Genomic DNA, 27155 nt, shown 5'->3' on the forward strand with positions numbered 1-27155 from the left:
GCGAAACCCCCGACCGTCAACTCAACTCGAGGGACTCTTCGACCCAGACCACGAGAACAACATTGACGGTCAGTGGCGGCACGAGTGCAACTCGTCTCAACTCACAGACCTCGCACACACCACACACTATGCTTTGCCATCCACTCCCTCCTGGCACGGCTAACCTCCGGGGGCAGACGGGTCCACCTTCAGTGGGTCCCTTCCCACATAGGCATCGTGGGCAACACAGTGGTGGACCAAGCTGCCAACCTGGCACACTCACACCCCCAGCCAATACACAAACCTCCGGACCACAGCGACCTCAAGACCCACCTCCGACAGTCCTCCAACAGCCACTGGACCACCAGACTAACGGCAGACCTCAGACAGCTCACCCTCGGACACTACAGACACTTCCCCGCCCAGCACTGGCGCCCCTACTCTCCCAGTCGCCCCCTGGACACAGCCATCACCCGTCTGAGGATTGGACACACCCGCCTCAACGCCCACCTGCACAGACTGAACATAGTCCAAGACCCACACTGCCCATGGTGCCCCACACAACCTGACACACCAGAACACCTCCTCCACTGCCCAAGATTCCACTCCCTCCGCACCAACCTCAAGGCATCCTTAACCAGTCTCCGTATTCACAGGCCAACCCTAGAGGACACTGCCGTCCAAGCCCTCAAGTGCACGCAAACCTTCCTGCAGAAGTCGGGGCAACTCGACAGGATCTAACACCCACCCTGGTGACAGGACGACCAACACAATAAACAACACCTGATAACAACTACCACTGACGGGGCTCTAGAGGCTGTGGCCCCACAGCCTAACTAGCCCCATAAAACACCCAAGAAGAAGAAGAAGAAGAATTTGCACGGCAACTCGACAGGATCTAACCCCTCCCCTGGAGACACATCGACAGAATAACAACATCCGCTAACATTTCCCACTGACAGGGCTCAGGAGGTAGTGGTCCCACAGCCTAACCAGCCGTTTACCGTTTACTGTTGATGAGGTTTCAGGCCCCAGTCCACCGTCATCGCAGCGCTCCACAGGGCCGTCAACATTATAACAGCAATATTAGTACCGAAAGTTGTCCTCAATCCTCATGTTTGTAACGTCGTAGGATTTAGTGAATAAATGAATCTTCAGCGCTTTCTTGAAGATTGCCAGACTGCCACTGTTCTTAACATCCTCGGGTAACTCATTATAGAGCCGCGGGGCACTCTTCTCAAATGCTCTGAAACCCAGTTCCATCTTTGCTCATAGAGTCTATACTGTTATGCATTGTGTGTCAGTGACACGGCAGTGTCGATAAAACACCCCAGAAGAAGAAGAAGAAATCTTTTGGACAATTTACGGTTTCACCCAACCAACGATTTTCTCATGTGGTTCATGTTTTTCTGGTGATAAATGTGAATTGCACGATTATGTACCTCATTTCCGTCGCAAATGTCTACTTTTCGAGTTATGCCTCTTTTCAAGTTGTGGTGCATAAGGAGGAAAAGTCCCTGGGACTGAAGGTCTCCTGGGCCAAAACCAAGGTCCAGTCATTTGGAGGCTTGCTGGATGACACAGTTCAGTCTGTCCATGCATGTGGTGAGAATGTCAAAGCTACCAAAAGCTTAACATACCTTGGGAGTAGAGTGCATACCAATGGTGGCTCTCACCGGGAAGTCAGTTGACAGCTTTGCCTTGCCCGTGGTGTAATGGACTCGCTCAATACAGGTATATGGCGTCAATATCTATGCATGTGGACAAAGATTCAAACTGTGGTCCCTGTCTTATTGTACGGCTGTGAGACATGGGCATTGAATAGTGACTTGGAGAGGTGTGTTGATGCCTTTGGTACCAATTGCCTTCACTGGATTATGGGGTATCGCTGGAATGACCATGTCGAACCAGTGATTACTGCATGAAACTGAATTGAGACCTGTTACCAGCTTAGTCTGTGAACATCAACTCCAGCTATATGGGCATGTGGCACACCTCCCAGATATTGATCCTGCTCACAGGGTTGTTTCTGTACAAGACAATCTTGAGTGGAGTAGACCAAGAGGACACCATCATAACTCATGGCTGGGGCAAGTCACCCAATCCTGCTGGGAGGGACTCTCGGGATGGACAGGACAGCTGTATGGGGGCTTGCTTGAAAGGACCACAGGGAATATGGACGACAAGTGAGTGAAGCGACTTACCCCTGGGCATATGCTCCCCATTAGTTAGTTATATATAATGAACCCCAAAACCTAACGACTACAGAACAAACAGCCCCCAAAATGCCAACCTGTGGTCATTATTTTTTTCCACCAACTTCTATGAAAAAGAGTCCAATTGGGCAGGTAAGTTGCCTACCTGGCAACCCTGCTGACAAAACTGGCAGCTGGGTCGAGGTAGGCCCAGGTCATTAATGGCTTACAGTGCTCTTTTATTCATATTTCCATACACATGATGTCCTTCTTAAAACTAATCAATTTATTTCGTATTCATAGATATATTCTTTTGCAATATATTTTCATATAATTTTGACTATATTTGCCCATTCAAGACCTATGATGAAAGCCAGATAAAGTGATGAAATGTTGATAGCAATGCTGTAAAACATGTCTTCCAAATTTCTGAGTAGCTGTATAAATATCTTATTAGTTTAGTTTACTGTTCCATACTGTTCCATTACTGATTCATAGTATGCCGACTGACAACAACTAATGATACAGCATGAATTGTATCACATATTTATCATAAACACTTGAATCTAACCAAACTAAATTTAACCTTACTCAACCTGATGTGATCTGACTAAATGTAACCTTACCTGATATATGCTTTGCTGCCAAAATGTGATAGGTGGAAATAAATCCCTTGATATATCCCCCCCAGATCATATTTTAAGAAATTATCTCATGAATGAGTGATTTGTGACAACAAAGGAGTACAGCAGTGTGTTGTATGTGCACCATGTACTACTTCATAAAACACCAAATTGTCCTTCAAGTGAGACTGATGTATACTTCTGGAATGATACCCAAATTTGAGAGCAGAAATCAAATCAAATCACACCTCAAAACCTCTTGGTCATGTTCTGTTTTGAGATAAATGGAGAAAGTCAGATGAATATTTAGAATTACTATAAATTTAAAGTTGTGGAGGTATTAATCTATTTTAGTACCCATCACACTCCTGAGCTTGAATTTTTTTTATTCTGATAGATCTGATCATATTATTATCTTTTGGTAAATATCTATAACTTCACCCGTTGCACAATGGTATACGAACTACTTATTTCTGTAGGGAATATGTATCGTACCGTAGATTACTGTTGCCCACTCTGCCACCGCAGACAACAATGCCACATCACAAAATGCATCACGTATTTATTGTGAACACTTAAACTAAATATAAATCGAACTTACTATCTGACTGCCCACTCTAAGAATGAAGTACTGATATTTTGCTGAAGAATGTGCCTTATGCCTGTGTCTATATCATTTCATTTGTCTATCTTGTATAATTCATCAGGGCCTAAAACCCATACAATTATGAAATTACTTTTCTTTTATGATGCATATCTGATAATTTTCACTGTATACATATAGATTGGTGGTGTGCTGCCTTATTGTAAAAAATGGACACTGCCAGTTCAGGCAAGTCATCACCACTGCACGTCAGGACACCACTCATACCCAGCAATGCATTGTCGTCTGCTTGCAGCCAACAAGTCCTGCTGAAACTTGAGAATACCCAACCTTCGGGATCCTTCAAGATCAGGGGTATTGGACATTACATTCAAAAGGTACTGGGATGTTCATGGGTTACCGTATGCAATAATTAGATTTGAGTAAATATTCTGTTCAAGTACCTAGTGCTGTAATACATTTTATCTGTATCTTCCCTCTATCTCTCCTTCCTCCTCCTTCTGTCTTGCAAATCACAGTTTACCTAGCATTTCTTGGATATTCAGCACTAAAACTGGTTTATTTCTATATAGTTATTTTATGGATGAGAAAACTTGAAGCACATTTACAGTTATGGCAAAACTCTTAACTTTGTGTTTCTTGTTTCCTTAATTAAACAAGAACAAATAAAACAATGAGGTGGTACATCTTTAATTCTGATGACATTACATTTGGGTTGTTGGTCATGTTGTTCTTCAGTATGTTGTCATTCAGAGTTGAGTTTCCTTTGTGTTTCCTTTCCCTGTGATGGAACTTGATGCTGAGACCATGCTTGTGAATGTGGTCTCTGATACATATGAACGGGTTCTTAATTAATGGCAGAGAGAAATTGCAAATAATTTATCAGCAGCAGCCACAGGACCATTGTTAGGGATGTGCTTTAGCCCAAAATCTTTTTGTTTAGTCCTGAATAATTTATAAGATCACTTTGTAGGATTTTAGACTTTCTTGTAGCTGCCTCAGATAGCTGGAAACACTGTCAGAGTCTAAATAATAATATTTCATGTGGTAACTTGCCCCCAGACCCACCTAGAATTACCACTCATTGCTTGTGATTATACAGAATTTTGGTTAAGCCCTCATTGTCCTAAATGCTTAGCAACAGACCTGATCATCCATTATTAGTTCTTTGGTAAAAAAAAGTTCCATTCCCAATATTTTTCACTGTTCTCTGTCTAATGTCACTTTACTCCTTCCTGATGTCAAGAAAGTTCTAACTTCATATCTCCACCTGGTTTTATTTGTGCTAACTATCTCAATTCCTAAGTTGCCATTCTCATACTGGCATTAACTACCACTATGCATGTTTTATGAAAGCTTTTGCAAACACTTTGCAGAGCATTGGAAAAGGATGTGATCATGTGGTCTCATCATCAGGAGGTAATGCAGGAATGGCAGCAGCTTACTCCTCCAAGATTCTAGGAGTTCCAGCCACAATAGTCATTCCGAAATCCACTCCATCAGTAATGATTTCAAAGCTAGAAGAAGAGAAAGCAAATGTCATAGTAAGTAGTCAGTGTAAGTATTATATGCCACCAGTGTGCTGTTGTCATGATGCTCTTAACCAGTGCTGTATTTTATCTTCTGAGGGCCATAAGTGGGATAATGCTTTTTGGCTCCATAATGTGCTCCCTCTTGTATGCCTGAGGAAATTAGATACATAACTTTAATCCTTTGTGCAGTGGCAGTATTGTAACCAATGAGGTTGGAGGTGTCACTGTGCAAGGCTAAGGCATTGGATTGTTGGGAACTAGCAGTGCCTCGCTGTACTACCACAGACACAGCTGTGGTAGTCAAGCCCTACCCCGCCTTCATGAAGTAACCTCGTTAGTATACAGATAACTCTCCATTTACGCGAGTATTGTGTCCTTGAAGAGGTGGCGTAAATCAAAAACAATGTAAATCAAACAAGAGGTAGGTTTGTACCTTTATTGCCTACCGTATCACTGACTCCTCTCCCTCTCGTGGTTCCTCCTCTGGCTGCCCTTTTCCTCGTGGTAGCACAGCAGCAAGGGTGTTGTTGTTGAGTAGCGTGGCAGCGTGGGTACTGTATTGTTGTTCAAGTGGCGCGTGGGAAGAACTGAGCTCAGCTGTGTGGCTGCGGCGCCGTGCGAGTCCAGTTGCGTGAGACATCTGGTGGTCACTCCATAAAATATCGCATATAAGTGAAAAAACATGTAATTTAACATTTATATATTTGGATTTTGGACCCCGCGTTATTATCTTTTTGTCCTTTTTTTATCTTTTTATCTTTTATTATAGTGTGCTGGTAGTTTTGGACGATCTGTTGCCTTGTGTCTTCCTGGGAATGAGCACTGTGCTAGCCCTGCCAGCTGCCAGTGGCCCCTTCGGGGGTGAACGAAAAGTTGCTACAGGCAGAGGGAGATCTCCATCTGTCCCAGGGAAGGGAAGGAGGAGAAGGGAGGAGCTTCTTAGGATGGCATGTGTGAATGTGGATGGAGTGATGAATTTCAGAAAGGAAGGATTGATGTGCTAGGTGTGAGACACATTTGAAAAGATATTGTGTGTGGGAGTGATGACAGGGAGAAGCTGTGGGAGGGTTTAGAGGGGAGAGTAGTATGGGAGGAAGAGGGTAGAGGGATGTGTATTATTGGCCTCTCCATGTGTGTGGGCGTGAGCGGATGGACACGGGTGATGTGGCTTGAGGATTGTGTGGATGAAAGGGCAGATAGGGATAGTAAAGTATGCATGGGTGTGTGCATATGTGCCAGTAAATGATAAGGAAAAGAAATGCAGGAGTGAGATGAAAAGATCGAGGGAGGACTTAGGACAGTGTCTGAGAACCTTTGGGAGTGAAAGAAGAACTCCGTGTTAGGAGACATGAATGCAAAAGATGGAAATGGAGATTGGTGGTGTGGATGGAGTGAATGAGAATGGACAATACCTTGTGGATGTTTGTGCAAAGATGGGTTTGTTCTTGGCAAACACCTTCCAGTTTTGAGAAAGAAAGGAAACTTATTATGATGGGAGATATGAATGCTAAAGTGGGTGATGGATGTGGTGGGAAAATGGGGGATACCTGGAAAGAATGAAAATGGAGGGGGGCTGTTCCTAGCGAACACTTTCTTTCAGCATAAGAATATCCACCGATACACATGGAGGAGGGGGGAAGATTATGAGCAGAAAGGATTGACTGATTATGTGGCAGTAGATGAAAGACTTAGAAAGGACATTTGTGATGTGAAGGTAGTAATAGGAATGCTCGATGACTGACCATCTTGCAGTGCTGACAAAATTAAGGCTGAAGGAAAAGTGGGTGTTTGAAAAGAAAGGTGAAGTAAAAAAGGAAATATTGAAGATAGAAAAGTTACAGGATAAAGAAATAAAAGATGAGTATAAACATGAAATGGCAGAGGCCTTAAGTGAAAAATGGGAAAGTGTAAAAGATAATACAGATATTGAAAAAGGTTTTGGAGCATTTAAAGAAGTAATGTTAACTACAACAAAAAAGTGTTAGGGATGAAAGTGGTGAGGGATGGAAAAAGGAAAAGAAATTCATGGTGGACAGAAGAGATAAGGAGGATAGTAAAAGAGAAAAGGGAACTTTTGAGAAAACTCAAGAAAGAAATGTGGCCGAGCAAGTAAAAAGGGAAAGGAAAAAGAAATATAGAGAATGCAAAAGGAAATTAAAACAAGCAATAAAAGAAATTAAGGAGAGAGTTGATGAAGACTGGAAAAAGACTAAGTGAAAAATATAAAGGAAACAGAAAATCATATTGGAAAGAAGTAAAGAATGAAAGAAATGCAGAAAATATCTCTGTAAAATAAATGAAGTTATGGATGAGAATGGAAAGATGTTGAAAGACGGGGAAGCTGTGAAAGAGAGATGGAGAGAATATTTCAAAAACTTAATGAATCTTAAAGATGGAGGTCCAGCGGTTGTAATGGCAGTGATTTTGAGTGGAGGTAGAGGAGGAGTATATAAAGAAGAAAGTATAACATGAAGTAAATCAAGCAATAAAAAGATTAAAAAATGGAAAGGCAATAGGAATTTGTGGAATTACAGCAGAAATGTTGAAGTGTGGAGATGTAGTTACCAAATGGATGGTCAAGATATGTGAAGTGGCATTGGGGGGGGGGGGGATGCCAGCAGACTGGACAAAAGCCATCATTGTCCCACTTTACAAGGGGAAGGACAGGAGAGGGGAATGTGGGAGCTATAGAGGTACAGTACCCTCTCGAGTTTCGCGCTTGCTTCATTCCGAAGGTATAGCGCTAAACTCGAGGATCGCGAAACTCGAGGTATTGAAATACATGAAAAAGTGCTTATTAGTTCCGGCCCGTGGAAATTTTTTTTTTTTTTTCGACTTGACTCCCTTGTTATCGCAATTTTTTTCGACTTTACTGAAATTTTTTTTCCATATTACTCTTATCTCGAAATACATACGTTAAAATTGATGTTTTTCTTGCAGTTAATGGGCAAAGTGTTCTTGCAGACAAAGAATATAATGAGAGATACACTTATTGAAAAAATTCTCTGGGGCTACTTCATTGTCCACCAAGCAGATCATTATCCTCTCATCCATCATGTTCCTTAACAAAGGTAGCGTGTGAATCAAGGTTTTGAAGGTTGTTGACTCGGGTTTTCGTACATCAGTTTGTATTCATTTAATCCCTTTTCTTTGTGTGGATGGGATGCTCTCCACACGGAAAATGGCCTCCTTCAATTTTTTCTGTTATTGCAAATATTTCTGTTAACTGCTGAACTGTTGGCTCATCTTTTCTTCTCTTTTTCCTCCTCATCATCATCATCTCATCATCAATCAATCATTCTGCATGCACTACGCGACTCTCCATCTCCTCCATCAAACTTCCATATCAATCTCAACAACATCTCATACCCGTGAATGTTGTATCAGGTGTGTGCTGCACTGTCTGTGTGTGTGGGGCCCAACCTCTGCAGCAGTACAGTGGTGGCATGGCTGACTGAAATACATGAAAATAAAATCTGTCAACCTAAACCTAAGTGTTACCTCTGCTTGTGGATGAACACCTGTCTGGCTGGCGTGGCTCATCACTCACGTGCTGCATCATCCACCTGCAGCTGTCTCTAAAAAATTGTGATAATAATAATGTCAATGAATGTTTATATAATGAATTATATGTCATTTGTGTTCACAAGGAACGTTCAAGAAGCATGAGCTTGAAGGCTGATTGTTCCCTCTAGTATTCCTTTTCCTCCGTATGGTAAGTGGTTTATCAACCACCAAGAAGGTATAACAGTTGTCATGTACCCTTTCTTGTTTGCGACCCACCCAGTTAGATTTTTTCATGTGTGTGTGATAATAAGGAGGCGAGGATTATAGCAGACAAGTGACTTCAGTTTACAGTACAGTCATTGATGCTTCACCCAGACATCGTGCCTTTTGAGCGTTAGTCTTCTTTTAAACCTTTGAGACCCAACCACTGCTAGCAGAGAAAGGAGGATTATCAATCCTTCTCTTGCCTTCCTTGCAAGAAGATACATTCATTTCGATCAATATTTTTCTTCAATATATGTTCTGTTCTGTTGTTCAACTTGCTTGTAGGATGGATGTGATGGCAGCAACTCTGGTCACAGCAATCCTCTGGCATCTTTTCTGAAACGTTGTATTTTCAACACGTTGCTCTTATTCTCTTACAGTTACAGTAGATTCAAAAATGTTCTAACGGCAACAGGTCCCATTCAGGCATTTCTTTTTTCAAGTTTTTTTTTCATTCTCCTCTTGTTTTCAGTTTCTTCTTTTTTTTCTTTTTTTACCTTGCCTCTGGCCTGCTTGAGTTTCGAAATTGGTTTCTTTGAGCCACCTCCTGCAGCCTCTGCTCCTCTGTCCTCAACATCACAGCCAACTTTATCAAGATATCAAGAGGCTAGTGTCAGAGGGCAGGACTGAGGTCAAACACACAAAATCATTACTCTCTTGTTATCTCAAAATACGTACCTTGGTAATAGGCAGAAAATGGGAAGTGAGAAGAGGTCGTTCTGAAGCCGCAGTTGAAGGCAGCTGCCTTACAATTGGCTGGCAGTTCTGAATACACGCTTGTGATCCACGTGGTGTCGTCTGCTAATATAAGGGTGGTTGCTCACGGTCACCCGTGGTACAGTTGGACAAACCTAGAGCTTCTGGTAGTTTTCTGTGTGTTATGGTATAATCTGCTAACTCTTTCTGTTATATATCATCAAGTCACTAACATCATGATGGACTTGTCAATGCCTGTTGAACGTAAACTGCCGCCACAATCGCAAAATAGCTCGCAGAGAGGTTCAACTTGCGTACTGCTTCCATATTTCCCTCACCGCTCACAAAGACCACAAGCGGACAAAAAAGAACAAATCCACGTAAATTAACACTTTTAATGCTGTGTATTCCCACAGCGCACATGCGTGGTGGACAGCAGAATGACTAATTTCAGCGGGAAGATATTTTTTGCAACACCAGCCAGTGTGTAGTGGACCTTCTTCTTCTTTTTTTGACCTGTAATGCTTTGTATCACTTCTTAGGTCCTCCTTCTCCACACTTTTATACTTCACAACATGCACTCAGGGCCGCTTTCACAGTCATCTTGTTTGTATTGATAGTTACCTATGGCGGCGATTGCCGCTCTAGTATTTCCATGTGAAACTGGCCGATGGGTAGTGATGTGATGTGATGGTGTCGGAGGTATTGCCTTTACAACGGCACCTCGTGGCGGCTGCGGGGTTAGCCTCGCCCCACACCTTACCACACACTCTCAACACCTGTCGCTTTCTCTGCAGCCACCACTACCCCATAGGCCAATTTCACGTGGAAAACTATAGCGTCGAACGCCGCCATTGGTAACGATCAAAACAAAGTGACTGAAAGCAGCCCTTATTTACTTCACAGTGCGCACTGTTACGTCACCAGTGTCGTAACACTGGTGTGGTCAGGGGTCTTGGGAAAATGTACAAAAAAAAACAGACAAAAAAAAAAAATGGGTTGGTTAGGCCTCAAAACACCAGGTTCTTTTCCCCTAACCAAACAACAAATAAAAGGAAAATGAATAATTTAAAATAAAGGAAATGGTAACGGAAAACGCAAAAATGAACTAAAGATAATATATATTTACAAAAAGTTAATATTTACATTAATTACAAAAGAAAATTAAGAACCCAAGATTGCCTTAGGTACACCACTCCTTTAAAACATGAAACAAATAACAAGAATGCACCAAACACTAATAAAAAAACACTTGAACGAGGGAGGCAGCACGTAACACAGGCACAAGCGTGATAAACACGCAAACCGTAAAACAGCACACGAAAGCACACACCAAAAACCTTACCTTAAAACAGTAATGACTCTCTCTCTCTCTCTCCCGTAAAAGAAAACACGCGCTTGCAGGTGTGGAAAACTGCAGAAGGCGCTGCAGGGACACAAAAGGGGAGAGAGAGGAGCCGGCCTCCCTTCTAACTCGACGGGTGATCGGGAAAACAAGGGAAGGAGGAGTGACCTCGGGTCACTCCTTATATTGGGGTGGCTACCACCTCGCCACCCACGAGCGGGGTGCCAGACGTCGCTGGCGGTGTGGGACAAAAACTCCCCCACAACAACTAAAATACATATTTTAAGAACAATAAATAAATCCTAACTTAACCATAAAATAAAATATACATAATATCATACAATACTCAGAAACGGACAGGAAAGATATAAATGAAGAGAACAGCCCGGTGGCAACATTGACCCTGGGTCGGGCGCGGGAAGGTGGCTAGGACAAGGAGCGGCTGGTGGAATATTCCAGACCCCGGGTGGTCACTATGCCGCTCCCCAGAACCAGAAATATATAGTTGATGCTGGGTCGGCGTGGGTGGAAAATGCCACCAAATCCGGAAAATACCGGCCCAAACAAAGGTGTCACATGGGCGAGCCATGCGGTGACCGCCCGTGTCTGTGGAAAAGAATAAAACAAGGCGGCGGGTGAAGCCCAGCTGTAACAGCACTTATACACTCCACCCTGAACTTGGGTGTTTTTCTGTTCTTTTCTTTCCCTGATTTTGGTTTTCTATACCCTTTTGCTATTTTCCACTGTTACCTTTCACCGTCGCTGCCATGCATTACAGGTCAAAGAAGAAGAAGAGGAAAACATCACTGGGAGATCTACAATTTTCATAGACTCGAGAAAAATGTTTTTTGGACTGTGGTTCCACAGCACTGGGTGTTCTTTTATCTTGTTAATTAAGTAGTAAGCAAAGCAGCTCTGCCAGTCCATTTTACGAGTCTCTTGGTGGGCCATCTTCCACTGCTCCTCACTCCTCAGCCACTGCCGTCGTCGTCTGTTTGTTTACATGCAGCTGTGAGGTACCCATGTACCCACGCTCCTGCTCACAACCGTTTTCCATTCATACGGACAACCAACAACTCACTCCCGGTTGGGCATACGGGCAACCACGGTTGCCCATAGCCCCAATGGTTGGACACCGCCTTTTAAGGCAGCGCGCATGACGCCGACGGTAGGTAGATGTGACCCGAACATGTCAAAGGAGTGCAAAACTCGTGGCGGTAATGCGCGAAAGTCGTGATGGTAAGAATTTAGGGCTAAGCGCTAAACTCGAGGATTGTGAAACTCGGATAGCGCGAAACTCAAGGGTACTGTATAAGTTTGCTAGAGGACGACCTCCAGTGAAATGGAGAGATAGGGTGCAGGAGTATGCTAGGGAGAGGGGGAAAAGATCTTTGAGAAACTTTGAGCAGGCAAGGAGGGAGTGTCTGGATAGAGAAAGTTGGAAACTCTTCTGCCGTGGCCATCCCCTGGTGGGAGCTCCTAGGAGCAGGTGTCGATGAAATGATGATGATGATTATACAAAAAAATTATATAGGGATTCATAACTCATTTATGGTGAGAATTATACAAAATATCTATATATAGATTCATTTGTGTCCTATATTTTGCATTAGTCTATATATAGATGTCATGGAGTATACAAACATCAGACAGAGAGATGAGAGGCCTTTGTTCTGCACTGGCTAAAGATGATGAAGATTTTTTAATATTAAATAATTTTCTTGAATCTTTCTCAGGTACATGGTGAAGTCTGGGACATGGCCCATAAGAAAGCAGAGGCACTTGCCGAAGACGAGAAGTGTTGCCTTGTTCACCCATATGACCACCCAGATATTTGGTAGGTAATGCTGGGAGGGTTTGGCTGCCAATTAATATTCATATGTCATTTTGTTAACATATATCAGCTGAGCAACTGCTTGTAGTTAAGATCCAGTTTTCATTACCATTTGATATTTTCATTAATCATTTATTTTTCATATCTTTTATTGGTGTTGCCTATAGCACCAGTAGGCTTTCTTGAGGGGTCTCTTGAACATTCCCAGCCTGTTAGTTGCACAGGTGAATTTTATTCATAGTGGCTGCCATGATATGACTCTTGCTGACCCATGCTGCCCCTCAATGCTCCTCTTGACTGATAGTGTAACTCAAACCTAGGACCCTGGGCTTCCCACACCTGCATGTTAACCACATGGTCGCTGCCTCCACGTATGCTTAACCCTTTCCGGCGGCAGGGCAGATGTATGTAGTACCAAATAAAAAATCGTCTTTAAATAGACGCTGCCAACTTTCAGCCATTCGTCTATATTAGTGTCCCTGCATTTGGGCATTCCAGATTGACGTCTATATGTAGACTCTGCCGCATACTTATTGGTTTCTGATACAATAAGATCCAGCAGTTCATCATCAAACATAGCAATAAATATTTCTAAAGGTGACTGATTATCTTCCAGGATAAGTTTTACACCATTATCTCCCATAAAGGGAAAAGGCTCCCTGCTTACAGCTGATTGACCTTGCCAGTTATACTGGATATCATCATCAACCTCTCCTTCTTCCTCAACTTCAGGCTCTGATTCTCTATCAGTGTCAGAACTGACGCTAGATGAGTCAATCATCAAAATCATCCAAAAAATCATCTTTTACAATCTACATCATGCACCAGCAAAGCCATTATATCTTCCGGCTTTACAAGTCTCGTTCTATTTGACATAATTATTAGCCTAGGAGAAAAAGATAAATGAAAAAAAGATGCAAGAATCCCGTGTTAGCTGTAGTGCTAGGCATGTCAGCCACCGACAAAGGACAGACGGTATCTGTCACTGCCTGGCATTCTCGGCTGGTATCCAGGGGCTGAGCAGGCCTAAGATGCCAAATAGCACTTATATGAATGATTTTATTAGGAGAAAGGAAGAATCTATATGACCCTGTTACAACCAAGTGTAGTCATATGAGAGTGAAGATCTATATATAGACTTGCCGACAAATAGTTCCATTTTTTAAAGTCTATATATAGATCATCCACCAGGAAGGGGTTAACATAAATAATAAATGCTTAATACAGTATGTACTGTCCTTTTTTTAAATTCTGATAATTTTATTTTTAACTTTTTTTATGCTGAACAATGCATAACCAAAACTGTGCCTAAAAAAACATGCTAGTGGAGGGACTACCGTGTACACAAGTTAGCTACTGGAAGCAAATAATGGGGTGTCTGCCATTATTATTCATTATGTCCAAACATCCTTTTGAACTACTGCTGTTATGTTTGTTCTGCCATCCTTGTTCTTGATTTGTCTGAACACCCTTCACACCCCTCCAAGCTGTTACTGTTGTATTTGTTTCTTTATATGCCACGATCACTAACTCATTGTTTCCTCGTTTTCTTTGTTTAGGGAAGGCCACAGCACAATAGTGGATGAAATACTGGAGCAGAGTCCTGAGAGGCCCGCTGCTATTGTTACCTCTGTTGGTGGTGGTGGTCTGCTGTGTGGCATCCTGAAGGGTCTACACAGGCTTGGTAATGTCATTCTTTGGTTAGCTTATTTTATTAATATCAAGAAACACTGTAGTGATTGATATTTATAAATCATACAAGGAAAGTGTTTCATGAAATTTGAGAAACTATCGAAAACTTTGTACACATTTAATCATGATCATTATGAATGACCATATTTCCAGCAGAGGCAGAGTGGGAAGTCCAAAAATTCACTGTGTAAACAAACTGCTGCTCTACCCACAGTGGGATAGTTGAAATGTCAACTCATTACCTAACCAAGTATTACTGGTAATATTGGCCTGGTCATAAGTAGGCGTATACACTGGTAGAGTAGCGATTAGTTACTGCAGTGTGAGGAGTACTTACAGCATGAGTTCTGCAGTCAACTGAGGGGGAAGCGTGGGTTGGCTGGACCAGCCCATCCTGCCTGCCCCCCACCTGCCTTACCTCAGTTTGGCTGGGCCAGCACATGGGGACAATGGTGGGGAAGGAGGGAGGGAAGTGCAGGATCCCTGTGTAAACAAACCACTTCTCTACTCATGGCAGGATATTTGATATGCTAACTCATTACTTAACAAAGTATTACTAATATTATTAACTTGGTTGTAAGTGCGAGCGAACATAAATCACATACGTTGTAACTCGACAACTACCTGTATTGTGAGGGAGCTATTGTGTATGATGCCATTTTTGTTCCACTCAGCTGATCCACTGCCCTGTTTGGCTTGCCCCCCCACCCGCAGGGAGTTGTGTGTCTCTAAGAGGTCAACTGCATGCAGGTGTGTAACATTGCCTCTGTTGCCTTGCTCAGCCCTGTTAACCTTGGGGACTTTACTGGGTTTATTGAGCAGCACTTTCAGTTCACTTGTTAGCTGCACAAGTCCCTGTGGGTGGAGAAGATGAGCCACACTGGGTAGTGGATCAGCTGAGTTCAATAAAAATGATGTCCCATACAACAGCCCCTCACAGTTCTCCCTCAGCAGCTCTTATGAGCAATCCTTTACCTGATACACCTATCACAGTTGATCAAAACATTCATAGAAGGTAAGAAGATGCAGAAAAGGTGACACTGGCCACACTCATATAACTATGATGTCTGCTTTGTTTACAAACACTGCCCCCACCCTCACCCTGCCTGCACAGCCCCCCAAACAACAACAACAGGAACAACAGGAAGTATCTGGAGACAGTAGAAAAGAAATCAGCTTTGCATATGTTGTTCCCAATGAAAATGTGGTCATATGTAATATCCTATACATACAAGTTTTATGCTGAGAAAACTTGTATGTATGGAATATTATATCTTGACACATCCTAACACATATCATTGGGAACATAATTTATTCATAGCTGATTTTCTCTTCTACTGTTTACAGATATTTCCTGTTCCCATCGTGCACATGTGTTGTGCGCGTGTGCATGTGTGTATTTGCAGTAAAATCCTGACTATCCAGCAATCACAGGGATTTGGAGGTGCCAGATTAGGGGAAATTTTGGATACTTGGGGCATATTCTGTAGGTTCCAGATGTAATTCCATTCAGCTATATATGTTTATGCAGGTGCTATGCACTCAGAAATGTATCTCCTGATTACAAGTATGTATGTATGTACTTACTGGAGCAGTGACCATATATGGGCTGTGGCGCAACCAGACCATCACTCAAGTATCCACAAACAATGGGAGCACGTGGGTTAACTAAGGAAGTGGCTGGGTACAACACCCCTTCCTCAATATGCTCTGCTCCATATCAGTTGATTTGCCTTCCCTAATTCCTCCCCCTCCCCCCTCCCCATATATATCTCTCTCTCTCTCTCTCTCTCTCTCTCTCTCTCTCTCTCTCTCTCTCTCTCTCTCTCTCTCTCTCTCTCTCTCTCTCTCTCTCTCTCTACCCCACTGACATCCCATTTGATTTGCAACAGTTCTTCCATGAATCAGCTCCTGTTTTCAAAGTGTGTATTGTATGTGCAAAAGTTCAGTAATACATGGTGGCCTGATTCATTACCCAGGATATTCTTTGCACCCTTGTTCTGAAATGACTCAGATTGGCATCGCAAACCAGTAATCCTCTGCTGGATACTTGGGGTCATTGGTTGAAACGTCTGGTCATGTTAGGGAAAGAGACAGCCAGGACCTTGAACTGTTTGGCAGTGGCATTGTAGTTGGGAGAGTTAGCATTGTCAAGCTATTCCTAGTCTGCCCTTGCAGCATGCAAGCCTGTTCAACACATGAAGGTCTTGTGCCATGGAACAGAATGATGATATCTGTATGTATCTATGTCTATCAATCTGTATTTATGTCTATATATATATATATATATATATATATATATATATATATATATATATATATATATATATATATATATATATATATATATATATATATATATATATATATATATATATACAGTAAAACCTCACCATTTGCGCCCTCGCCATTTGCGTCCATCATCCCACCATTTGCACACCTTGCCGCTATGGTATCGGCATCTCACTGGCAGCAAAATGGCGTCCGGTGATCTGAGGACGTTTACTAGCTGTTTTGGCAGCAAAATGGCATCCGTTGATTGTCTGAGGACGTTTACTAGCTGTTCTGGCAGTAAAATGGCGTCCGCTTATCTTCTAAGGATGTGTACTAGCTGTTCTGGCAGCAAAATGGCATCCGCTGATCTTGAGGATGTTTACCAGCTGTTCTGGCAGCAAAATGGCGTCTGCTGATCTAGAGGACGTTTACTAGCTGTTCTGGCAGCAAAATAATGTCCGCTGATCTTCTGAGGACATCTACTAGCTGTTCGGCAGCAAAATGGCGTCCGCCGATCTTCTGAGGACGTTTACTAGCTGTTCTGGCAGCAAAATGTCATCCACTGGCAAGCTACAGCTGTCTACTACCCGCGCGCCCTCTGCCGCCAGTGAAGAACACTGCCAACGTACACAACACGTCGTTTCCCGCCATAACTCAATCACCTCACCTCATCTCGTGGTGACTGCGATTATTCGATATTTTCTGCCTCACCTTTGCACCATCATCATGCTGCATGCAGCGTCATCGAAGCCTAAACCCCGGAAGAACCCGATGATGACCATAGCACAGGTGGAAGTGATTAAGAAGGTGGACAGTGGAAGAAAAAAGCGATTTGCAACCCATGCCTTCATAAAGCATCTCTGGCTACCAAAATTGTGGAAAAAATTGAAGAATTCAAGCTAGAATTATCTAAGGAAATATCAGAAGTGAAATAAGAAGTTGAGTCACGAGCAGTGAGTGTGAAGGAGGAGTTGGGGGGGCGGCGGACGCATTGCAGTGGGCTGAGCATGTGGAGTCTGCAGATGCAACTTGGGCTGAGGTCATCAAACGTAAGAGGAAAGTTAAGAAGAATTTACTTGTTGTCAAGGCCTCTACACAGGAAAAGAAGGCAACAGACATGAAGGATGAAGTCTCCCAGGCATTGAATGTTATTCAAATAACTGATTCAAGATTTACAAATAGAGGTAACATTGTCATGAACTTTGATAATGAGAACACAAGGGATGAGGCTGCTCAAAAACTGGAGTCTGTTGAGCAAATTAATACCAAGAGTGTTGGAAAGATGAAACCAATGATCATGATATGCAATGTGCATAAAGAGGAGACCGAGGAAAAATAAAGGAGACCATCTTAGACCGCAATGAGTTCTTACACGCCATTGGGGGTGTTGAGGATAAGATTGAGCTGGTTTTTAGCAAGCCTGCAGCTGGCGGCACGATGCACTACATTTTGAGGTGTGACGCAACTGTAAGAGAGCTGATTCACAAGAATCACGACATGCTAAAATTAGAATGGGGAATATACACAGTGAGAGACAGATACCATGCAATTATATGTTATCATTGTCAGAGATATGGCCATCTTGAGGCCAACTGTACTGCCAAGACCAATGGAGATGTCCCAAATTGTTTCAAATGTGCTGGCAATCATAAATCACAGGAGTGCACCATGGCTGAGAAGAAATGCGTAAATTGTGTGAGATACAAGAAGCCTGAAATCAACCTCTCGGCGAATGACCAGTGTTGTGTAGTTCTCCAGACTGAAATTGAGAGAATTCGTAACATGACCGATCATGGCTATTAATTAGTGTCTGTACTCAAAGATAAATTGTGTGTGATGAATGTTCAGTGTGCTGGAAATAATTGTTGAATATTTAATTGCGATACTATAATGAAAATAGCAGACATGAACACTGAACTATAATTGTTATATGTGATATTACTTGTAAAAGAAATGAAGACACTCACTCACTCACTACGATGTTTGAGAATAAGTGCATCGAAGATTATTATTGAGGCTAACGTTGAAATTGTTGACGGCCCTTGTAGAGCGCTGCATCAGCGGCGGAGCAGGGCCTGAAACCTTATCAACGGTAAATGGTAAACGTGTTTCCTGCCAGCAGACTTTATTTATTTATTTACCTATTATTTATTTATTTACCTATTATTTATTTATTTATTTATTTATTTATTTATTTATTTATTTTGCTGGTAGGGGGGTTTTAGGGCCGTGACTGCCCATATGTATTTTTCCCCATAGGTTATTAAGTTCACCATTTGCGCACCTTCAGGCCGCCCATATGTGTGCAAATGGTGAGGTTTGACTATATATATATATATATATATATATATATATATATATATATATATATATATATATTTATATATATATATATATATATATATATATATATATATATATATATATATATATATATATATATATATATATATATATATATATATATATATATTTATTTATTTATTTATTTATTTATTTATTTTTCAGGTGCTTCTGATATTCCAGTCGTGATAATGGAGACCGAGGGTGCACATTGCCTAAGAGCTGCTTTAGATGCTGGAAAGCCAGTTTCTATTGGTGACATTACCAGGTAAGATTGATTTCATATTACAGGTAGTCCTCAAGTTACTATGTATCCGACTTACGACCGCCCGTACTTACAACCAGACCAGTAAGTAATATCAGTAATACTAGGTTAAGTAATGAGCATAGGAGGGCACGATAACAGAAAACCTTATTCCCGATACCCGTTAACTGATAATGGAAAACCTTATTGGTGATAACCGATATTCGTTAACTGGAGACACAAATATAGGTGATACCCAATATAAATCCACAATTCCGATACTAGCTAGCGATAAGTCTGATAGGCGAAAACGATACTATATTGACATTTCAAATAAAAAACATAGATGAATTCAAATTTTCATTATCTGGATTTTAGAAAACTTACAAAACCTGAAAACCACACGTTGACACGTACATATGGACGGTAATACTAGAAACGCCTGAACCGGTGTTGTGTTATTTGGTGTCCCCACCATCAAAAGCTGGCGCTTTTGTTTACAAACAGTGCCCAAGCACCACCCTTTTGGGCCCCAGCACTTTTGGGAATCCCGGGCCCCCCTTTTTTTCCAAACATTCCTCTGGAAATCCCTATTCCTCCAACTCCTCATGCAGTTAACAATGCTTGAGTGCAGTGCAGGAGGTTTAAGTATAAATGACAGGAAAATGTCAAATTCATTTATTTGAAATGTATTTAAAGCATGGATAATTGAAAATATAATATTAAATTAATGGTGTTTGAAATTAATTAATTACTGTTTCTTCTCTAACCTTCAGGACTAGTCTATATGAAAATTAAATACTACTGTAATGAGCTGGAATTTACTTCCCCTTTACTGTAAAACTGCCCCCACTACTCAACTCAGGGCTTGCCTTACAACCAGCTCAAGACATACAAAACCCATTTAATAATTAAATGAATTACCCTCAGAATCTTCTGTTAGGGTAAATTAAACCTGCCTTACCATTTTACAGTTTTAATCCCAACTTAACTTACAAATCTCCACAGCCAAAAAATACTAAATCCTCAAACTAAAATCACAATTCTTGTATAAATCTCCAATAATAATACACTATGAAACATAATCCCTTGCTCACACCACACCACACCACACTCACCTCACTGGCACTGCACCTACAAAATACAGTACTGTCTCCAGGATTGCGAGTTTCAAGTTTGCAATTCACCGAGTTTGCGATAGGGACCCCAGAAATTTGATTTGTATTGAAAACTGAAATTGCGATATAACCCGAACTTTGTGGGCGGCACGCGTTAGAAAGTGGTGTTTTCTGCTCTAGTTAATGGGGCGGAGGGGGTCGTGACGTCAGGGCGCACTACGGTGTCACCACCATAACACTGTATTCTGCCAACCACTGCCATCGTTCACCTCACCCCTGCGGTCCCACCCAAACAACTAAGGATAGTTCAGTGAAACGTCATCAACTCAGCCATGACGTCACTGGAGTCCAACGCATGTGGCCGCAGCCAATACTTCAGTGAAACGTCATCAACTCAGCCATGAGGTCACTGGAGACCAATGCCTGTGGCCGCGGCCAATACTTCAGTGAAACGTCATCAACTCAGCCATGACGTCACTGGAGACCAATGCATGTGGTCGCGGCCAATACTTCAGTGAAACGTCATCAACTCAGCCATGACGTCACTGGAGACCAACGCGTGTGGTCGCGGCCAATACTTAACCCCTAAAGGGCCGGCCTGGGTGGTCATCTACAACATCCACAGGACCGGCACCTCAGCACCAAACACCGAAAATAGCCTATATTCACACACTTGATTCTGCTGAACTACAATGCAATAACAAATTACTTTGTCGTCATAGTCATCATCAACTCTTCTTCTTTTTAATTATTGCATGAAAACGTTTCTATGTGCTGTGGTTTTGGAGAAATATTGAGTTGAAGAGGAGAGACTTTTGGAGTTAGCGAGGCTCTTGCCCGCTCTGCGTTCGTTTCGCTTGTGTGGCCTTGACTAGTGCGTAATGAAAACGGATGCCCCCATGCTCTAATTCTTATATATAGTCAATACTCTAAGCTTTCTCTATGTAACACAGTCTTGTGATGTGTGGTTTGGGAGTCATTGTAGCATACTCTTCTCATTCTCGTGTTGCTCTGCTGGGCTCGGCAGGGTCTGGCAGGAAATCGGACGCGTCAGAATCCGTGTCAGTACGCCTGTCCATCGTGAGAGCGGGCAAGATTCTGAAGCAGTAGCCTAAACATATCTCTGGCAGTGTTGCCAACGAATGGTCATCGAAAATTACCGAAAAGTAAATAAATTTAGCGCGAAAAAAGCAAAGCGGCTATAACCGCCCCCGGCCCTTCCGTGGAAAAGCGGCTATAGCCGCCTCCGGCCCTTTAGGGGTTAAGTGAAACGTCATCAACTCAGCCATGACGTCACTGGAGACCAACACGTGTGGCCGCGGCCAATACTCCAGTGAAACGTCATCAACTCAGCCATGATGTCACTGGAGACCAACACGTGTGGCCGCAGCCAATACTTCAGTGAAACCTCATCAACTCAACTATGACGTCATGGCCGTGACGGCGCTGGAGACCCTCGCCAGCAAGTCTCATTTGAATCTTGGGTTTATTCAAGGATTTACACATCATATTATGAAGTGTGGTGTTCTCTGAAACTTCAATCCAGTGGCGCCGCAGGCACACGTGTGGGTCTCCAGTGACATCTCTGTTTACATGTGACGTCATGAGCATGGTGCATTGTGGGAAAAACAAATGCTTAGCGAGCTATCCTACCCACACTTCTACCCCCACGCCGTTTGGGCCCTCAAAGCCCCGGCGTGGCGCTCTCTGTTGGCTCCCGGTCCCCCTCCGCTGTTCGCACTAAAGCCGGTGTGGCGGGGCAGCGGCAGGGATCCACCGCATGGTTCACGCAGCGCTGGTCGCAGGCGGAACACGCATTATTACTCCCATATCTCTCTCTTCGTGTAATTTCTTTAATATTTCATCATCTCCCATTTTATATGTCCATTTTGGTCTTCCTTCACTTTTTCCCATTTCCATAACATGACATTTCTTCACATTGAATTTCTTCTCCCATTCCATACTCCATTTCCAGATCTTGTTTAGGTCTTCTTGCAGAATTTCGCAGTCTTTACTGTTTCTTATATGTCTTAGCAGTTTTGCATCGTCTGCAAACAGGCTCATATAACTATTTACTCCCTCTGGCATGTCATTAATATATACAGTCATCCCCCTCGGACTTGGCGCGTCGTGAAAGACTATAACCCTATGGGAAAATATGCATTTGGAAGTCACCTCTGACACGTCATATAAAACATGTTTTTCGTTCTTTTAATGACTGAAATGAGACAAGACCTTGTTAGACAACAATATGTAATCAACACTCACCCTGGGGTCAAAATTTAGTAGCACAGAAGACCCAAAAGTAGCCCAATTTGCGATAAGTAGCCCAATCTGGCAACACTGCAGTGTGGCGGCGCTTGAATTTTTTTTTTTTAGGATAATGTTGCTATGAGAAAATCTCGACCAATAGCAGTCGTCCCTGAGTGAGCTGCTGGCCAATAGGAAAGCATGACGTCACAGTCTAACGGCGTCACTCAGGAGCAACCTAACGTCCATTGCCCGCCTCCTCCTCTCTCCCTTCCCCCTCCTCTCTGCCTCCTCCTCCCTCCTCTCTGCCTTCCTCCCTCCTCTCTCCCTTCCACCCTCCTCTCTGCCTCCCTCCCTCCCTCCTCTCTGCCTCTCCTCCCTCCTCTCTCCCTCCCTCCTCTCTGCCTCCCTCCCTCCTCTCTGCCTCCTCCCTCCCTCCTCTCTGCCTCCCTCCCTCCCTCCTCTCTGCCTCCTCCCTCCTCTCCTCTCTCCTCCCTCCTCTCTGCCTCCCTCCCTCCTCTCTGCCTCCTCCCTCCCCTCCTCTCCCTTCCCCCTCCTCTCTGCCTCCCTCCCTCCCTCCTCTCTGCCTTCCTCCCTACCTCCTCTCTGCCTCCCTCCCTCCTCTCTCCCTTCCCCCCTCCTCTCTGCCTCCCTCCCTCCCTCTCTGCCTCCCTCCCTCCTTCCCTCCCTCCCTCCCTCCCTCCCTCCTTCCCTCTCTCCCTTCCCCCTCTCTCTGCCTCCTCCTCTCCCTCTCTGCCTTCCTCCCCTCCTCTGCCTTCCTCCTCCTCTCCCTTCCCTCCTCTGCCTCCCTCCCTCCTCTGCCTTCCTATTTAGCGTCAATGCATCCGGGGCCACATAAGCGGGGGGAGGTCACAATTAGTTGACCACGAATACGCGAAACCGCGATGGGTGAGACCGCGAACGGCGGGGGGTGACTGTACTGGGAAAAGTATTGGTGCAAATACCAATCCCTGAGGCACTCCACTCTCTACAGTTCTCCATTCCGATTTTATGTCCTTAACCACTGTTCTCATCTCTCTTCCCCTTAGGTAGCTTTCCATCCATTCTTCATTTTCCCTTTCAATCCTCCTTTATTTTCTAGTTTTCATAGCAGTCATGTATGTGGAACTTTATAGTATCCGTGCGCTCGTGTCATGTTTTCAGCATTACAATGTGTTTTCAGCACTACAGTGTGAGTTCTTTTTGCTTTAACAATTTCCCTAGAAAGATGGTTAAAAGGGATGGTGCTGCTAAGAAGAAAACAGAAACGGTGGATACTATGCTCACAACAGGAACGCAGGGGCGAGCCTTGGCAGCTTGTATGCCCTCCTGGACGTGACTGACACCCGTTCACCCTCCATATCGGACGAAATGTTGGGTTAGCTTCATGTTGGTGGTCGAACGTAGTTCCGGTGCCTCGAGAATAGGGAAACTGTGGCTGCTAAACCCTGGGGTGAAGCCTACACCTCGAGTGTAGCTACCGGTTGCAGGAGTCTCCGTAACAACTGTAACACATTGATTTGTGTTACATATTATTTATCATTGCTATTTGTTACTAAAATTACTTTAATTCTGTAAAAAATAACATGTAAAATGATTTTTACATGAATATTTTTTTTGAGATATGGGACGCATTAATGGGATTTACATTAATTTGAATGAGGATATTCATTTTGGTTTATGAGTGTTTTGGTGTGCGAGCAAAATTCTGGAACGAATTAAACTTGTAAACCAAGGTTTGACTGTAATTACTAATTTTCAGCATTGCCAAGACTTTGGGTGCACTGTGTGTGACTCAGGGTGTCTTTAGTCTAAAGGAAGGCATTCAACTATCATCCAATGTCATATCTGACAAACAAGCTGTTGAGGCATGTATCAGCTTTGCAGGTATGTATAACCCAGTTTTCTTTTAATAGACATCATCATGAGAATTATCATTAATTGAATTTTAAAGTTAAGTAACCTTTGATTAAGGGTTAGAGTATTGGGATAGACGTGGTAAAAAGTATGTATGGATGTGAAAGGTTGACAGAAAAATGAAGGAGGAGGGGGGATAAAGTGCAGAATACATAAGTCATTATGAAGAGCACATAGAGCATATTTAACCCCTCCGCTGCAATTTGCACGGATTTCGCCTTCACTGGTAGGCTGGTAACATATACTCCCAGGTCTCTCTCTGCATCTGTGGTGGATAGTGGAGTGTTTCCCATGTGGTATTGGTATGCTGGATTTCCCCTCCCAAGGTATATGACATTACATTTTTCTTCATTGAATTGTAGCAGCCACTTGTTGCTCCACTCCTGTAGCTTGGTGATGTCTTCTTGTAGGAAGTCCACATCAAAGGGGTTAAGTGGTTCAATCATATTGAAGTCAGTAAAGTGGGGTAAAAGCAGGCAGGGACATCACAGCAGAATGTTTCTACTATAGGTCTCAGAGGCTGTGTTTATTGTTTTTCAGGTAAAACTTGTTAACAAAGTGTCAGCTAATTTTCACTTTATTTTATTTATTTATTATTTATTTATTTATTTATTTTTGTTGTTGTTGCCTGTAGTACCAGTAGGCTCTCTTGAGGGGCCTCTGGAATGACTCCATCCCATTAGTGACTGCCATGATGTATGATTTTTGCTTGGCTCCCTGGTGTTCATCTTGACTTGTCACTGAAGTTAGGGTTAATTGAAGATCTGGGCATCATGTGAGTAATCTGCTGCCACTCACCGATGGTTGAAAATTGTTAGTGTCTTGCAGTGGGACTTGAACCTAGGTCTTCAGGATCTCCAACAGTTTTCCATTTCCTCTTAAGTTTCTCTCTTCTCTTATCTCTATCCAATTTCTCTAGACCATTCATCACCCTAAACACCGCTATTAAATCTCCTCTTTCTCTTCTAATTTCCAATGTAGGGAGGTTCAGCCTCAGCAATCTTTCTTCATAAGGCAGGTCACCCAGACTAGGTGCCATTTTAGTTGCCGCTCTCTGTATCCTCTCCAATTTTCTAACGTGCTTCTTAAGCGATGGTGACCAAGCCACTGATGCATATTCTAGAGAGGGTGTGTGTGTGTGTGTGTGCGTGCATGAGAGAGAGAGAGAGAGAGAGGTCAAAAGATTGACACCTCAGTGATACGAAGGGAGAGAGGGAGAGAAGCATCTCTCTCTCTCTCTAACACACACACACACATGCAGAGTAAAGTAATTGGCAAATTTTCTTGTTTCAAGATCACCATCGAATGCTGGTGGAGCCTTCCTGCGGAGCAGCCTTGGCAGCTGGATACTCAGGAGTAATTCATGGTTTGATAGACAGTAACTTTATCAAGAAGAAGGGACCAATAGTTTTTGTTGTGTGTGGAGGTAACATTGTGTCGCTAGATAACATAGTCAGCTGGAAGAAGCAGTTTAATATAAATTAGTAAGTCATGTTATCTGTACAGGGCAATTATATATATATATATATATATATATATATATATATATATATATATATATATATATATATATATATATATATATATATATATATATATATATATATATATATATATATATATATATATATATATATATAAACACTTACTTGATATAAAAATATATATAATAATATATATATAATATATAATAATATATATATAATATATAATATATATATAATATATAATATATATATAATATATAATATATATATAATATATATATAATATATTCTTTTATTTACTTATTTTTTGGCTAGTGCATATATGTTCAATGTTTGACAGTTTAATATGTTATTGTAAGAAGACCTAAAAACATATTTTATATAAAAACTAAGAATTGAGTAATTGTGTTAGGAAAATTTTCTGTTGAATATTATTGACTTCATGTGATGAGGCACAATAGAAAAGTTTGAAGGCTGTACCTAATAGTTTATTTTTATTTTATTTTTTATAGCATATATATTAACCCTCTTGCGCACGATGATGCATTTTGCGTCATCAAGGGTAAAAGGTCCCGTCGCACGATGACGCAAAATGCGTCATAAACTTAAAAAAATTGATTAAAAATTGTTTCCGGTGAAAATGCGTTAAATTTGGGACCATCATTTGTTGGGACAAATTTCTTAATGGTAGCATATGGCAACCTTTCTAAGGAGCGTAGATGAGGAGCTTTGAGCGATTTTTAGTTTTTAGCCTACTCTGACGGGAGAGGAAAAAAATACAATTTTCTCGGTGTAACTCGAGAACTAATAGGCATATGAGAATTTTGAGGATACCATAAGAATCCTCACGAAATTCTGCTTCGAAACGTATTCAGCTAAAAAAGTTGGCCCGCAAAATTTTGAGCTAGCGAGTGGGGAAGAGTTGGTCCTTAGGATTTGTTGTCTACAAAACTCTATACGGAGACTTGAAACAAGTCTGTATTGTTTACATATTATATTTTCCTCTATTTTTATTTGCGCAAATTCTAGTACAAGTCTTTATGAAGCCATTGATACCAAATTTATTGGGGTACGATATATCTGTGAGGGTAAAATACGACCGGGAATGTAGAGTATCGCGGCGGCAAAAAAAGGCTGGTCGGGCCTGAGAAATGCATGGTGAGTGGAATAGAAACTTATTGGAAACGCGGTGCGTGAGAGGGTTAAGTGCCTGACAGTTTTATATGTTATGGTCAGAAGACCTAAAATAAT

At 42.3% G+C, this 27155-nt stretch overlaps 1 protein-coding gene across 3 annotated transcripts; it reads left to right on the top strand.

The window, feature by feature from the left end:
• On the top strand, positions 1-25957 carry LOC127004072 (L-serine dehydratase/L-threonine deaminase-like). Of its 3 annotated transcripts, none has more exons than XM_050871378.1 (8): positions 1-68; positions 3582-3778; positions 4778-4945; positions 12482-12582; positions 14139-14263; positions 19054-19156; positions 24263-24387; positions 25712-25957. In XM_050871378.1, the coding sequence occupies exons 2-8, from the start codon at positions 3611-3613 to the stop codon at positions 25900-25902; spliced, it is 981 nt and encodes a 326-aa protein (XP_050727335.1). In that variant the 5' UTR covers positions 1-68; positions 3582-3610; the 3' UTR covers positions 25903-25957. The 3 variants fall into 3 exon arrangements, with proteins under 3 accessions (XP_050727335.1, XP_050727336.1, XP_050727333.1); XM_050871379.1 differs by lacking the exon at positions 1-68 and adding an exon at positions 1305-2165; XM_050871376.1 differs by lacking the exon at positions 1-68 and having other exon boundaries at positions 1305-3778.
• Positions 25958-27155: the final 1198 nt, after the last annotated feature.

Source organism: Eriocheir sinensis, chromosome 27 (assembly GCF_024679095.1).
Source record: "Eriocheir sinensis breed Jianghai 21 chromosome 27, ASM2467909v1, whole genome shotgun sequence".
NCBI classification, from domain to species: domain Eukaryota; kingdom Metazoa; phylum Arthropoda; class Malacostraca; order Decapoda; family Varunidae; genus Eriocheir; species Eriocheir sinensis.

What these genes read in the sequence shown, in the direction of transcription:
- LOC127004072 (XM_050871378.1), top strand. Translation starts at nt 3,611, where the DNA reads ATGGACACTGCCAGTTCAGGCAAGTCATCACCACTGCACGTCAGGACA. An exon ending in TATGACCACCCAGATATTTG is followed by an intron (nt 12,583 to 14,138) that starts GTAGGTAATGCT and finishes TTCTTTGTTTAG; the next exon opens with GGAAGGCCACAGCACAATAG. An exon ending in GGCATGTATCAGCTTTGCAG is followed by an intron (nt 24,388 to 25,711) that starts GTATGTATAACC and finishes TCTTGTTTCAAG; the next exon opens with ATCACCATCGAATGCTGGTG.